Source organism: Nilaparvata lugens, unplaced genomic scaffold (genome assembly GCF_014356525.2).
Source record: "Nilaparvata lugens isolate BPH unplaced genomic scaffold, ASM1435652v1 scaffold6869, whole genome shotgun sequence".
Taxonomy (NCBI): domain Eukaryota; kingdom Metazoa; phylum Arthropoda; class Insecta; order Hemiptera; family Delphacidae; genus Nilaparvata; species Nilaparvata lugens.
The window spans coordinates 1-15,587 of record NW_024092619.1 but is presented as its reverse complement, the minus strand read 5'-3'; the positions used below and the strand labels follow the sequence as shown (position 1 = coordinate 15,587).

Below are 15,587 nucleotides of genomic sequence, written 5' to 3'. Positions count from 1 at the left end.
GCTTTTGAGTTTTTTGTGCTGGTGTGTTCTTGTTTTTTATAGTTATTTTTGCATAAGTAGGAGTTATCTGATTGTGTAAGCATTTGAGGTTGTAGGATATGGCTGATGATGTTTTTCATAACCTTAATTCTTGTAGTTCTGTAGGTGTGGATGAGTTTTGTCCTTTCGGCAGAAATTTGGTGTTGGTTATCCATCTTGTTTCCACTATTATTATCACTATTAAATTTTATAAAACTTTAAAGTGAAAAAGCACTCACATTATTTGATGTGGCGACGTCCGTTTCGTGCTGGTATCCCCCAAATTGAACGCCCTACCCAAGATCCACAAACCTGATGTACCCATTCGACCTCTAATTAACCACACACAAGCCCCGGCCCACAACCTAGCAAAACATCTAGATAAAACAATAAGACAACATATAACATTCCATGAACACACTGCTGTAAAAATAACATAGAACTAACAAACAAACTTCAAAAAATCCAGATTCCACATAATTCAACATTGGCTTCATTTGACATCTCCAATCTGTACACCAATGTACCTATACAGGAGACAATAAAATACCTAGAAGATATGCTACAATCAAACAACACCCCACAGGACATTATGCAAGAAATAATAACTCTAACCAAACTTGTAACCTCACAAAACTATTTTGAATTCAATAGTAAATTTTATTTTCAACCCCATGGCCTCCCTATGGGATCACCCATATCTTGCATTCTAGCAGAGATTTTCATTCACACTATAGAACAAAAACACATCCTACACAACCATGATCCCAAATCACACATCCAATCCAATAGAATACTCACTTGGTTCCGATATGTAGATGACATATTAATACTATACAGGGGGAACAAACGACAACTTGAAACACTACACACCCACCTCAACCGCATACACCCAAATTTGACGTTCACACTTGAATTAGAAACCAACAACAGCATAAATTTCCTGGATATCACCATCACAAAACAGAACCAATCATTCAAAATATACAGAAAGCCCAAAACAACCGACACCACAATCCATTGCACTTCAAATCACCCTATGCAACACAAACTTGCAGCCTACAACCACATGCTATACAGATTAATAAATATCCCAATGACAACCACAGATTACAACACTGAACTGCACACAATAAAATATATTGCACAACAAAATGGATACAAACCCTCAATGATTGACAAACTACTACAAAAAATTAAAAACAACAAGAACAATCCACAAAACTCTGACAAATACAACACTGATAATCATACAGCATTCGTCACCCTCACATACCACAACAATAAAACTTACAAAATAGCAGCATCATTCAAGAAAATAAAATACAAGGTTGCATACAGAACAAAAAACTCACTGAAAAAACTCTTGTCCCCACACAACACCTCTCAAAATCAATACAATAGACCAGGAATTTATAAGCTAAATTGTAGAGATTGCAGCAAATTCTACATAGCTAAAACAGCTAGAAATTTCAATATAAGATTCAAAGAACACACAAGAGCCATTACCCATCCGTCCTCCCATTCCACCTTTGCAGAACACATTATCTCCACTGACCACACACACCCTGACATAGACAACAACCTCGAAATACTCCACTATTCCCACAAAAACAGAAAATTAAATGTTCTAGAACAGTTTTAAATATACAAACACACCAAACAGTATTCTAAATGACCAAATCAACTTTTCCTCCCACACCCTGTTTGACAAACTCATTTAAATATCCTCCATTAACCACCAAAACTCCCCTCCACCCCAACCAAATTTCACCCTCATAACCTTAAACACTTCAGTTCCTGTTTGGCTTGAAAATGTGCGATACCAGCACGAAACGGACGTCGCCACATCAAATAATGTGAGTGCTTTTTCACTTAAAAGTTTTATAAAATTTAATAGTGATAATTATAGTGGAAACAAGATGGATAACCAACAACAATATTCATTTAGTTGAGTTTTGCACATTCTATACATAACCCAATGTTGCAATAGTTTCAATCATAATAAAACAACAAATTCTTTACAAACAATAAATTGTAATTTATTCAGGTACTACTACTAAAATAAATAAATAAATAATCATTTTATTTGTTCATGGACCAGCCATACAAATACAGAAATACAGTTAAATAGAGATACATGCACAATTATTCTATAATTCCAACAATAACCTCCAATAGAAATGAATTCTAAAGTAAAGTGTCAGTTCGTGAGAGAGCACGATTTCACTCTCTATGTCTGTTATAAATGTCTCCACTCCATGTGGATTATCAAACAATCAAGACTTATAGAATATTACTGCATAACTGAAAATTTATAACATGAAATATTGTATCAAGACATCAATGGAACAATTATAATTTAAATAAATACTTAAAGAACACAGCAATATCACAATTATAGATCAAACAATACTTCATAGCATATTACCAAAATTTACAGGAACATTAACATTACATTATAATACTACTTTGGATTGGAACAGGTACTTTAGGACAGGTACATTACTTAATAATTTTAACTACAAGGTTTCAAGCTATTGAATAAACTTACAGGCATTCTAATGAGTATAATGATGGTAGTTAAGTCAGAACGATTGATTTACAATAAGACTACACTAAACTTGGGTGGAAATTCAATTTTTCAAGCCAAACAAAATGTGATTAATTTACTTGGGGCATGCAATAGCAATCATCACACATATTTTATATGAGTTACAGGAAATCCCACTTGTGAAATCACGTACTCAAGTATCAACACTACAAATCAAGAAACGAATGTCAATTGCTTTTTCTACATAAAGGAATACTCTATTTATTTTCCTCTCACTCAAATTTGATAGAAGTACCATTACTTTGTCGGCATCTGACACAACATTTTGGATGAATTCGCCAAGAAAGTAGGAACGAATAGAGTTATACATTGGACAGCGTACTAAGAAATGTTCTATATCTTCTCTCTCACGAATATTACAAATAGGACAATTCGACATACAGTTCAATTTTGTACCTCTATTATTAACATACAAGTATATAGATACATTAGTGGCCATTCGCAATTGAGTGATACAACGGACTTTGACAATGGGCATTTGGAATCCAAGCTGCTCACCCATCTTGAAATTAGGATTTAATTCTCTATAGTGAGGGCAATTCATAGAGCTGAGTGCTGCTCCTACATCTTCCGCATACAAACTATCTGCGTGATTTCTGAACAAGATTCCCTGTACAGCCTTCAACCTGTGAAAGAGGTCAGCTCTATCTCCCCATGCAATTACGATACCCTGATCACCGCACTTTTTCTGGAGATGAGACAACCATCCCGAGGCTCCATGTATATTGTTCTGCTCCAGTGCACAGTCCAACAACACCGAGAAACAGAGTTTAGGGTATCTACACTCAGACATCTGTAGGACCCTTAAAAGAAAACCAAAAGTTCTCTTCAATAGAATGTGACTGAGCCTCAATCTGCCCAATTCCAAACGTACCGCCCAACTCGGTGATGTGACATTCAACAGAAGAACACGTTTCAGAAAATACAACTGTGCTCTTTCCAAAACGTCAGCACAACCAAGACCCCAAACTTCAGAGCCATACAGAATCGAAGGCAGCACTACCGCATCGTAGAGTTTCATCTTAGCATCCCATGTGTCAGACTTGGCTCTTCGAAGAACCTGGACGACTGACTCTCCAGTAATTCTCGCCTTCCTAATTAAGCCTTCACAGAATTTCCGGAAGCAACCCGACGCATGAAAGTCTACTCCAAGGTACCTATATCTGCTGACTATCTCTACTTCCTCACTGCGATAGTGAAATGATAAAACTTTTTTGCGGCCCCTAGCATGGAAAGGTACAATTTTTGTTTTTTCAATATTGACAGTCAGCTTCAGGGATTCACAGTAGTCGGAAAGACAATTTAGCTTGTTACGCAGGTCCACCTCACTATCTGCAAAGATGACAATATCATCAGCAAACAGTAACATCAATATGTCAGTTTGGTTTTTCAATGGAATGCCATGGAAGCCTCTTCCCCTGAAAAAGGACTCAATATTTCTCAAATAGCAGGAGAACAAAAATGGACTAAGTGAATCCCCCTGCAACACTCCTTTTGTAACTTCAATGGGGTCTGAAGTCCTATTCTCGCTTCTCACAACCAATGAAGCCCTGTCATAAAGTCCATTCAACAGCCTTATCATTTTACTGCTGACTCCACACAACCTAAGCTCGTCCCATAGAAGCCCATGAGGAACAGAGTCGAATGCAGATTGGAAATCGACAAATAAAGCAAAAAGTTTGCGGCGTCTAACCTTTATCTGGTGGAAAACAACTGTATGCAAAACAAATATATTGTCCAGACATCCACGCCCTCTCCTAAATCCACTTTGACACTCAGGCAGTATGTGACATTGATCAGCCCACTCTGACAGCCTTATCTCTAATGCATGTGTGAAAAGTTTTGTGATATTATTCAGCATTGCCAATCCTCTATAGTTATTAGGGTTGTCCTTATCTCCCTTCTTATACAGAAAAAACATGACAATTTTAGACCATTCCCGGGGTACCTCCTCCATATGTACTATTTTATTGAATGAATTTAGCAAATAATCTCTCCATTGCATTGGTAGAGCCTTGAAAAATTCATAATGTATTCCGTCGACACCAGGTGTTTTTTTGTTCTTTGATTTAGATATTACCTGATCTAACTCCCACAAAGTGAATTCTCTATCCAGAAAGGGGTGTCTAGCATCACTTAACACAAACAATTGTTCCCTCTCATATTTACTGCCAAGAAAGCGTGACCAAGATTCCAAAGAAACACCGTTAACATGCTTCTTTCCACCCTTGAAATATTTAACTGCTGTCCAAAACTCATAGGGATTTTTAACGTTTCTTATGTTGTCTTTAACTTTATTTAAATATAAATCTTTTTTAATTTTGATTGTATCCCTGTAATTCTTCTTCAAATCAATAAATGCTTTCACAGCTGCATCCTCATATAACCTGGACCTAGCAAACCTGAATGCCCTGCGTACACCTCTTTTTAAAGCATTGCACTCAAGGTCGTACCAAGGTTTATTTTTAAAGCCACCAGTAAATTGTTTCCTATACATGCCAGATAAGTCAGCTGCCTCCCAGATAGATTTTGTAAAATTCTCAAAAATTAAATCAATTGAATTATTTGTATCATTGAGTTGAAGATTCAATCTAGGAGATAGCAACAACGCCTCTCTAAATGATTCGGCGCAGCGGTCCGCCCAAACCAGCCTGTAAGAAATAGTTTTATCGCTCTCAGGTTCTAATATTGAAGTTTCTAAATCATCAACCAAGTCAATATCTATCTCAATCGGCAGGTGATCAGACGATAAAGAAATATCTGAAACTGTGAACTCACGTACAGTATTAAGGTGTGCCAAATCAATCCAAGCATAATCGATAACGCTTTTGCCGTTTTCATTGATAAAAGTATAGTTTCCTGGCTTATCTCCAAAACTTCTACCGTTTAGGACGACAAACAATTCATTCTCCATTAGATTTACTAGTTTCCTACCCTTGCTATCAATTTTCTTATCTAGCGAGGACCTTTCGCTATACAAACAATTAGTAGTGTTGAATAAAAATTCATCTTCAAAAGAATTTAAGTCACCTATTCTACAATTGAAATCTCCGCCCACTATAATTGGCAGTTTTTCCCCACGAAATGAAATAATATTCTCATCGAATAATCGCTCTAGGCTATGAATACCCTCCTGCTCGAAACATTAGAAAATAGAATAATTTTTTTGTCAAAATGACGTTGGTAATCTTCATAAGAGTTGAACATTTGCAGCAAAAAAATGAGTTTGACTGGTCTGGAAGCCGCAACCTTTGATAAATGAGCCACTCCTGCTACCAATTTCGCCACGACGTCACTTGCAGAATGCTCTCTCTCATTGGTTGGGCTCTCTCTTATCGTTGTGTAAACTTTGAATCACAAATTGAATAAATATGATTTAATTAATAAATTAAGGTTGATAAATAAAGTTACTGTACTTGTAGACGTTTTCCTGGTACCCATATTTTCCAAGAGGTAATAATATAAAGTATAATAATGGTTTTTATTACATTGACGACAGTTCCTCTTGAAGAATTATCATGTTTTCATGAGAATACAGCAGATAGTTAAATTCTCTCAAAAAATTTTCATTTTTCGAGAATAAGTTATAATTTAATATGGATTCTGTTCAGTATTCACTTAATTCTGAGTCAACAATAGATATCCATCACTTACAGTAGGCCTATAGGCCTATAGTAGGCCTACTATATTTCTCTAGGGAACCCTACATAATTATTTTTGTTGGGTCTGCTCCAACATTATATTGAGCACTGTATCCCTTCCACAGGAGTAAACAGTATTATGAGTTAATACTACTCATTGCAAAAGGTGGATGGACATTGTGGTGTTTCGGATTCCATCCAAATCCAAACTGTGGATCCGTGGTGTCCCAATTGAAGCAGCTGCAGGTAGAACCACCACGAGAGGTTTGCTTCCACAAATTAAACTATTAACTATCTGCAAGAGAAAGTCAAGACCTATAAAAATACTTATTCTGGTGTTTCGGTCTCCAGCTGAACTATGGACCCATTATGTGCCAATTGGATCATCTTTTTGTGGAACTACCTCGAAAAGCTTCCACTTCAAATTAAACCATGAGGACCCATCCAAACTATTTCTATAAGATAATTCTATCCAAATTCCCCATTTCATTATTAATTTGTTGATATCCGACTGATGATTGCTACAAGTTTAGGCTTATAATTAACATTAATGATTGTCAAAAAAGAGTGAAGAACTTATCTGAAGTGTTGGAAATGGTTCATTTCAGGATTAATCCATGATGGCTGATTTTGCTTGATATCCTCTCTGCATCACGAATCCTCATCCTCTTCGATGATTGAGATCGGTGAAACTGGAAAATTAGACTTATGTGTAAACTAGAAAGAATTGATTTATGAGTAAATGATAAATAAAAACTAATAAAAGGGAGAGATATAGTTTGATTGTTGGAAAAATTTGTGTGTTGGCACATAAAGAAGAAATTTGAAAACTGAGAATTTGACAGGTGCGAACATCCCTGCACAACTCCCCCATTTTTGGATGCGTTCTTGATTCTTTCTTTTATTTATTAAGGTTTCATCATTAAGGAAAAATACGCGCTAGTAAGCTGACTGCTTATTATATGGTTTTATACAAATTTTGCAAGCTCTTGGTGTACAGATTGGAGATGTCAAATGAAGCCAATGTTGAATTATGTGGAATCTGGATTTTTTGAAGTTTGTTTGTTAGTTCTATGTTATTTTTACAGCAGTGTGTTCATGGAATGTTATATGTTGTCTTATTGTTTTATCTAGATGTTTTGCTAGGTTGTGGGCCGGGGCTTGTGTGTGGTTAATTAGAGGTCGAATGGGTACATCAGGTTTGTGGATCTTGGGTAGGGCGTTCAATTTGGGGGCTGATGGGTTTATGTTTTTGAGGTGTTTTTGTTGGTATGTGGTATAATATGTTGGGTCTGGTTGATGGCATTCTTTATTTGAGCCTGGTATTTGAGAGTGGGGTCATGTTCTAGTTCAATAATGTTGTTGTTTGTGATGAATTGCTCTACTTTTGAGTTTAGATCATCTTGTTTCATTATCACAGTGATTTGTCCTTTGTCAGCTGTAGTTATGACTAGGTTATGTTCTTGTTGTTTTTGTTGATATTTTTCATGATTTTGTAGTCAGCATTTAAGTGATTTTGTGTTTTGAAAGTGTTTTGGTTTCGGGCTATGTCTTGTCTCAAGTATTCTTGATTCTGGTATTGTGTGTTTTGTATGGCTGTTTCGGTATCAATGATTGTGTGTTTCAAGTGTGTAAATGTATTTTTAGGTATGTTTATGTTATGTTTCAATCCCTTGTTGAGTAGGTTAATCTCTAATTGATTGAAACTAACTTGTGTGGTGTTGATGGTGCGACTATGGAAAGGTTGGAAAGATTGAAGTTTTGGAGTTTGTGTATTGGACAGTTTTTCAAATTTTCGGTTGTGTTTTGTTTTGATCTTGTGTGAAATTTGATATACTAAGTTGTTAGTGTGTTCAATTACTTCCTGGAGTTCAATATAATGAAGGCTTGCACTTAATTTCAAGTGTAGTTGATAGGCAACTCGGTTCAGTTTGTCTTTAGTTCTATAGAGATGTTGTACTGTATTTTTGATGAATAACTGTTGTGCTTGCTTTTGAGTTTTTTGTGCTGGTGTGTTCTTGTTTTTTATAGTTATTTTTGCATAAGTAGGAGTTATCTGATTGTGTAAGCATTTGAGGTTGTAGGATATGGCTGATGATGTTTTCATAACCTTAATTCTTGTAGTTCTGTAGGTGTGGATGAGTTTTGTCCTTTCGGCAGAAATTTGGTGTTGGTTATCCATCTTGTTTCCACTATTATTATCACTATTAAATTTTATAAAACTTTAAAGTGAAAAAGCACTCACATTATTTGATGTGGCGACGTCCGTTTCGTGCTGGTATCCCCCAAATTGAACGCCCTACCCAAGATCCACAAACCTGATGTACCCATTCGACCTCTAATTAACCACACACAAGCCCCGGCCCACAACCTAGCAAAACATCTAGATAAAACAATAAGACAACATATAACATTCCATGAACACACTGCTGTAAAAATAACATAGAACTAACAAACAAACTTCAAAAAATCCAGATTCCACATAATTCAACATTGGCTTCATTTGACATCTCCAATCTGTACACCAATGTACCTATACAGGAGACAATAAAATACCTAGAAGATATGCTACAATCAAACAACACCCCACAGGACATTATGCAAGAAATAATAACTCTAACCAAACTTATAACCTCACAAAACTATTTTGAATTCAATAGTAAATTTTATTTTCAACCCCATGGCCTCCCTATGGGATCACCCATATCTTGCATTCTAGCAGAGATTTTCATTCACACTATAGAACAAAAACACATCCTACACAACCATGATCCCAAATCACACATCCAATCCAATAGAATACTCACTTGGTTCCGATATGTAGATGACATATTAATACTATACAGGGGGAACAAACGACAACTTGAAACACTACACACCCACCTCAACCGCATACACCCAAATTTGACGTTCACACTTGAATTAGAAACCAACAACAGCATAAATTTCCTGGATATCACCATCACAAAACAGAACCAATCATTCAAAACATTCAAAATATACAGAAAGCCCACAACAACCGACACCACAATCCATTGCACTTCAAATCACCCTATGCAACACAAACTTGCAGCCTACAACCACATGCTATACAGATTAATAAATATCCCAATGACAACCACAGATTACAACACTGAACTGCACACAATAAAATATATTGCACAACAAAATGGATACAAACCCTCAATGATTGACAAACTACTACAAAAAATTAAAAACAACAAGAACAATCCACAAAACTCTGACAAATACAACACTGATAATCGTACAGCATTCGTCACCCTCACATACCACAACAATAAAACTTACAAAATAGCAGCATCATTCAAGAAAAGAAAATACAAGGTTGCATACAGAACAAAAACTGACTGAAAAAACTCTTCTCCCCACACAACACCTCTCAAAATCAATACAATAGACCAGGAATTTATAAGCTAAATTGTAGAGATTGCAGCAAATTCTACATAGGTAAAACAGCTAGAAATTTCAATATAAGATTCAAAGAACACACAAGAGCCATTACCCATCCGTCCTCCCATTCCACCTTTGCAGAACACATTATCTCCACTGACCACACACACCCTGACATAGACAACAACCTCGAAATACTCCACTATTCCCACAAAAACAGAAAATTAAATGTACTAGAACAGTTTTAAATATACAAACACACCAAACAATATTCTAAATGACCAAATCAACTTTTCCTCCCACACCCTGTTTGACAAACTCATTTAAATACTCCTCCATTAACCACCAAAACTCCCCTCCACCCCAACCAAATTTCACCCTCATAACCTTAAACACTTCAGTTCCTGTTTGGCTTGAAAATGTGCGATACCAGCACGAAACGGACGTCGCCACATCAAATAATGTGAGTGCTTTTTCACTTAAAAGTTTTATAAAATTTAATAGTGATAATTATAGTGGAAACAAGATGGATAACCAACAACAATATTCATTTAGTTGAGTTTTGCACATTCTATACATAACCCAATGTTGCAATAGTTTCAATCATAATAAAACAACAAATTCTTTACAAACAATAAATTGTAATTTATTCAGGTACTACTACTATAGTACATAGTTGTAATCTCGTTTCTCACTAACCAAGCTTTGCGCCCCCCCTGAGCATCATTCATCGCGCCCCCCTTGGGGGTCGCGCCCCACACTTTGAGAGCCACTGCATTAGAGCATTCATGTTACATGAAATTTAAAATAATGATAATATCATTATATTCATGCCAGATTTCATCAGTTTGTAAAATTTCCATGTGCCATGGAATAGGTAAAACTATCAATCAGACAATGGATATAAGCAGATCTCAAACATGTGAGGCAAGGCAATGGTTCAACAATCACAGGCTGAAATTGAATGAAGACAAAACCCAGGTATTATAGTCTGTACAAAGAAAAATGATATTAGACTTACAGACAATGCCCTAGTGAAATTACTTGGTTTCTGGATTGACAGCAAATTATGTTGGAGTGATCACTTAAGTAATGTCTGCATTAAGCTGTTACTCACTAGGGTTACTCACTTGCTGCTTAAATTGAGGAACATTGTCTCTGCAAACTACTTGCTTATACAGTATATCACGCATTGCTTCATACACATGTCACATATGGCCTCCTAATGTGGGGACACACTCCATATTGCAAGGATGTGCTACTGATTCAAAAAAGAGCTCTGAGAATAATGACGTTCTCCAATAAATTATTTGGAACATTGCAGGCCGCTGTTCAGAAAGCTTCAAATAATGACTGTTTACAGCCAATATATTTTCGTTGCATTGATGCATGTGAGGAAGAATAATGAACAAATGAAAAGGAGAAATGAGGTCCACAACTACAAAACACGGTAGCAGGGAACCTGGAAATTCCATGAACTCGATTGACAAGCAACAGAGGAGCTTCCAGATAGCAGCATTGAAGATCTTCAAAAAACTTCCCACCGATGTTCAGGAGATTCGAGAAAGCCCTGAAAACCCAACTTCTTGAGCGGCCCTTGTACTACGCTCAATGAACTGGACGAAGAGACACTTTTTACCCGGCTGGGTATACGACTATGACGCGGTCTATCTGGCACCCCCAGTCAACGACCCAGACATCAAGTATCAAGTAAGTATCAAAGGACAGGCCTATGACTTAATATGCTATTTCAAATACCGTTGGTCTGAACCGCTCACCATTTCATCCCTATCCAAATAGAACAATTGACTAAACCCATACCTTGACACCCCCCCCTTATCCTATGACCGCTACAATACATTCAAATAATCTTGTCTCAAAAATTCTAGTGGAATGTTGCTCAATTGATGATTACATTATTATACACGTCAGGACATGACATAATTCACTCTGACGATGGGCAGTATTAGAGGAGGCTGTGGTTATTACTGCGCGAGGTCTACTGTTCACAGAACTACTAGTGTTTATAGTGTGAAATACAGTATTCTGATAACTCTGATTATTTGATTTACTCAAGTAATTCCCTAATTACCTGAGGTTTTAGAGTTCTTTATACTCTTTTGAAATATTATCCATAGAAAAGTTTATTTTCTATAGTAATTCTCACGCTTTCGATACTGCTGTTTTGATACTCCAACTTGTGAATCGATAAAAGTAAAGTATCGAATCTTCCGACACCGATACCACCGGTATCGGAGGCAAAATATCGATACCAGTAAGTATCGAAACGTCCCTTGACCCTTCCCTAGAACAGACAAAGAGAACAACCCCAATCCCCAAGCCAAGCCAAGCGCACACGTCAGCCCACGCTAACAAAGGATTAATTTACATTTTGATTTAGTCTCCAGTATTTTTAGTTATAATAACGTTAAAATCATGGAATCTATTGTAAGTATCACTGTATATTTTATTATTTATGTAAGTCCCTTTTGTTGTTTTGTTATAGGCTATAGGCTAACATATTTTTAAAGCATCAAATAATAAGAATAGGCTACAGGCTAATAGGCAAATAGCCAACTTGACTATTATAGGTACTCGAGATACCAGACAGAATAGAATTGCTTCCTTTATTTTTCACCCAGGAGGGCGGTGTTAGGGCGCAGCCGGCCCTCTCTTACACTCAACCCTCAAACAGACTGTAAAAGATCAAAATTAAATTATTATTCCAATATTTCATGTTGGGTTGAGCCAAAACGATATGAAATCTTTAATTGAAATTTGAATATGTGGCTAAAGTTGAAAAGTATAACTTATTTCATTTATTTATACGTTTAGGCTATTTATACATTTATAGTTACAATAACATTCTCAACTATGAATATGATTGGGAGGTCCACGTTATTATGGCTACCTTAATGGCAGTGGAGAGTGGAGAAAGATAGGAGAGCAGCGTTGCCAATCCTCTGCTTTGCCACTGCCTTCTATAAAGGATAGGTGATACTAGTATATCTGATGTATGGTAATAAGGCAATATTACCTGTTCATTCTTGTTTGAAATAATAAATAATTTTTATAGTCATTAATGAATAATTCGGTTTCTTATTGTCATGGACATATTTTTTCTAATATTTAAATAATGAATTTTCATATTTGAGATTAGCCTGGATATCTTTTTTCATTAGGGCTACTTTTGAAGAGGTTAGGTTAGGCTATAGAATTGTAATTGTATAACTTACAGTTTTCAAATTTGTTTTTATTTACCGTACCATAAAATTTAAAAAAAAAATGGGTACTTGAATTTTTATTTCTTTCTATTAGCCTAAATATGTTGTTAATTATTACCTACTATATCTTCTACATTGTTAAAGAACGATCTGGAATCGTTGCGGAGCTAGAAGAGGATAGCGCTATCTGCATGTCTACATACATTGTTTTGTCATCACAGGAAAAGGCTTCCATCATAATTTTTTTGATACATACAATTGAAAATTCATTATTGATTTGTTTTCTTGGCGAATAGAATATTATTGATCATTATTATTTTATAACATGAAAGAACAGTTGATATTACATCAGATAGGATAAACCGGTATTAGCTACACTCTATAGAAGGTAAAGAATTGGCAATGCTGTTTTCCTATCTTTTCTTTCTGCCAATAAAAGGTGGACCTCACTATAAAATTCAATAAAGGTACAAAATAAACATCCAAGCACTTTATTGATTCTTGTGCTCTATTAAACCGGTTTCCTCCCGTTTTTGAAGGTGGATCCTGAGCCATCAAAGGTCTCTGATGAAGGGCCAGTAGAGGTATCAGACATCAAATACATCATTGATACAGAAGACAGGCTTGGCGAGCTGAAACTTCTCGAAGCAGTAAAGGTAACTTCATATGCATCCAAGTATTTATTCAGGGACGCGACAGTCGAGGCCTGCAACCGTCGAGGACTGCGACATTTGAGGACGGATTTTCAGTCCTCTACGGTCACAGTCTTCAACTGTCGGGGCTGTACAAAAATTAAAGATTCCTCAACGGTATTTGTAAAAATTCATTGATTGTATAATCAATAAGATCTTTTGAATCATCATCACCATAAGACAGTATTAACCAATAAAAACATCAATGCAAAATTTTCCTCTATTTTTCAAAATCTTGCAATGGATAGTATCCAGTTCACTTCAATAGATAAGAATTCAGTATGCTCCAAAGAAAAGCTGCAAACACTTTTCAATAGCTTACGTCTTTTCTCTTTCTATTAATAATAATTTTGAAAATTATGTTTGCATTAGAACATGTAAAACTGAAGAACAAGGAGAGTTTTTTCTAATCTTATTATCTTGTCTTCCATAGAACGCACTGAAATGTGAATCTCCTCCATTTCTTAAACATGGATTTGTAATCTATAATGTACTGAGAATTTGACATCCAAGTTCGATACTTTACAAAAAAATCTGGTGTGGTACACTCACACAACTTTCCTTGCTCATCGAACTGTAAGCCTCATTCTTAGACGAGAATAATTTAGGGGAATAACATAATGACGATTGGCGGCAAAATATTTGCAACTACGATCAGACTACTTTATATGTGTATATATAATTGTTTTCAGAGTACTTTTTCCTTTGTGTAAATTGTGAAATTCGATGATTTTTTCAAAATTCGTCAAAACAGCTGCTCTACAGATGAAATATCTCGACTATGACTGTGTTATTTTTATAAACTGCTCTACCTACCTACCTCATGCACGAGAAGGAGGTTACAAAGTTCATTTCTCAAGGATGGGGTGAACCCCCCATTAGTTTCCCAGGAAAAAGACTCATGCCAGTTGATAGAGCTAACTAAACAGGGTATGAATTTTTGAGAAAATCGTGAAAAACATGGTTTTTTAGTAATTATCTGCCATTTTTCTCAAGAATATTACGGAGCTCCTGCATTTTCCCAAAAATGAGACTCATGTCAGTTGATTGGGCTTTGAGAAAATCGTGAAAAACATGGTTTTTTAGTAATTATCTGCCATTTTTCTCAAGAATATTACGGAGCTCCTGCAATTTTCCCAAAAATGAGACTCATGTCAGTTGATAGGGCTTATGGATAGCTATCTATGGTATAAATTTGAAGAAAATCATTGAAGCCGTTTTTGAGAAAACCGTGAAAAACCTGGTTTTTTAGTCATTATCCGACATTATTCTCAAGAATATTACGGAGCTCCTGGAATTTTTCCAGAAATGAGACTCATGTCAGTTGATAGGACTTATAAATAGCTATCCATGGTATAAATTTGAAGAAAATCGTTAGAGCCGTTTTCGAGAAAAACGTGAAAAACATGGTTTTTTAGTAATTATCCGCCATTTTTTCCGCCATCTTGAATTGAATTTTATTGAATTTATTATAGTCGGATCCTTATGGTATAAGGACCTTAAGTTTAAAATTTCAAGTCAATCGGTTAATTAGGAATGGAGTTATCGTGTTCACAGACATACACACATACACACACACACACACACACACACACAGACCAACACCCAAAAATCATGTTTTTGGACTCAGGGAACCTTGAAACGTATAGAAAACTTGAAATTAGGGTACCTTAATTTTTTTTGGAAAGCAATACTTTCCTTACCCATGGTAATAGGGCAAGGAAAGTAAAACTTTTCCTGAAGCCTTTCGCTGAGATGACACAGCAATCTATGACGACATGTGTATCATGCATGTCCCAAGACCTGAAGCTGGCCTCTAATGGTAGAACATGCATGGTATACAGTCTATAGTGAGGTCCACGTTATAATGGCAGTGTTTGATTAGCAATGGTATTGCTATCCTTGTCTATCATTCAACAAAGCGGATAGCGCTATCTCTTTCTCGCTTTTCTCTGTTGCCAGATCGTCTTTTAACAATGCAGAATTA

General features: G+C 35.9%; 1 protein-coding gene across 5 annotated transcripts; it reads left to right on the top strand.

The window, feature by feature from the left end:
* Window positions 1-455: 455 nt before the first annotated feature.
* LOC111058160 lies at window positions 456-14,240 on the top strand. Of its 5 annotated transcripts, none has more exons than XR_005574050.1 (3): window positions 456-2,068; window positions 10,339-11,394; window positions 13,448-14,240. XR_005574050.1 is itself a non-coding variant. In XM_039445415.1 (3 exons), the coding sequence occupies exons 2-3, from the start codon at window positions 11,296-11,298 to the stop codon at window positions 13,736-13,738; spliced, it is 390 nt and encodes a 129-aa protein (XP_039301349.1). In that variant the 5' UTR covers window positions 5,778-6,537; window positions 11,048-11,295; the 3' UTR covers window positions 13,739-14,240. The 5 variants fall into 5 exon arrangements, 4 of the variants coding, with proteins under 4 accessions (XP_039301349.1, XP_039301348.1, XP_039301347.1 ...); XM_039445415.1 differs by lacking the exon at window positions 456-2,068 and adding an exon at window positions 5,778-6,537 and having other exon boundaries at window positions 11,048-11,394; XM_039445414.1 differs by lacking the exon at window positions 456-2,068 and adding an exon at window positions 10,099-10,147 and having other exon boundaries at window positions 11,048-11,394.
* Window positions 14,241-15,587: the final 1,347 nt, after the last annotated feature.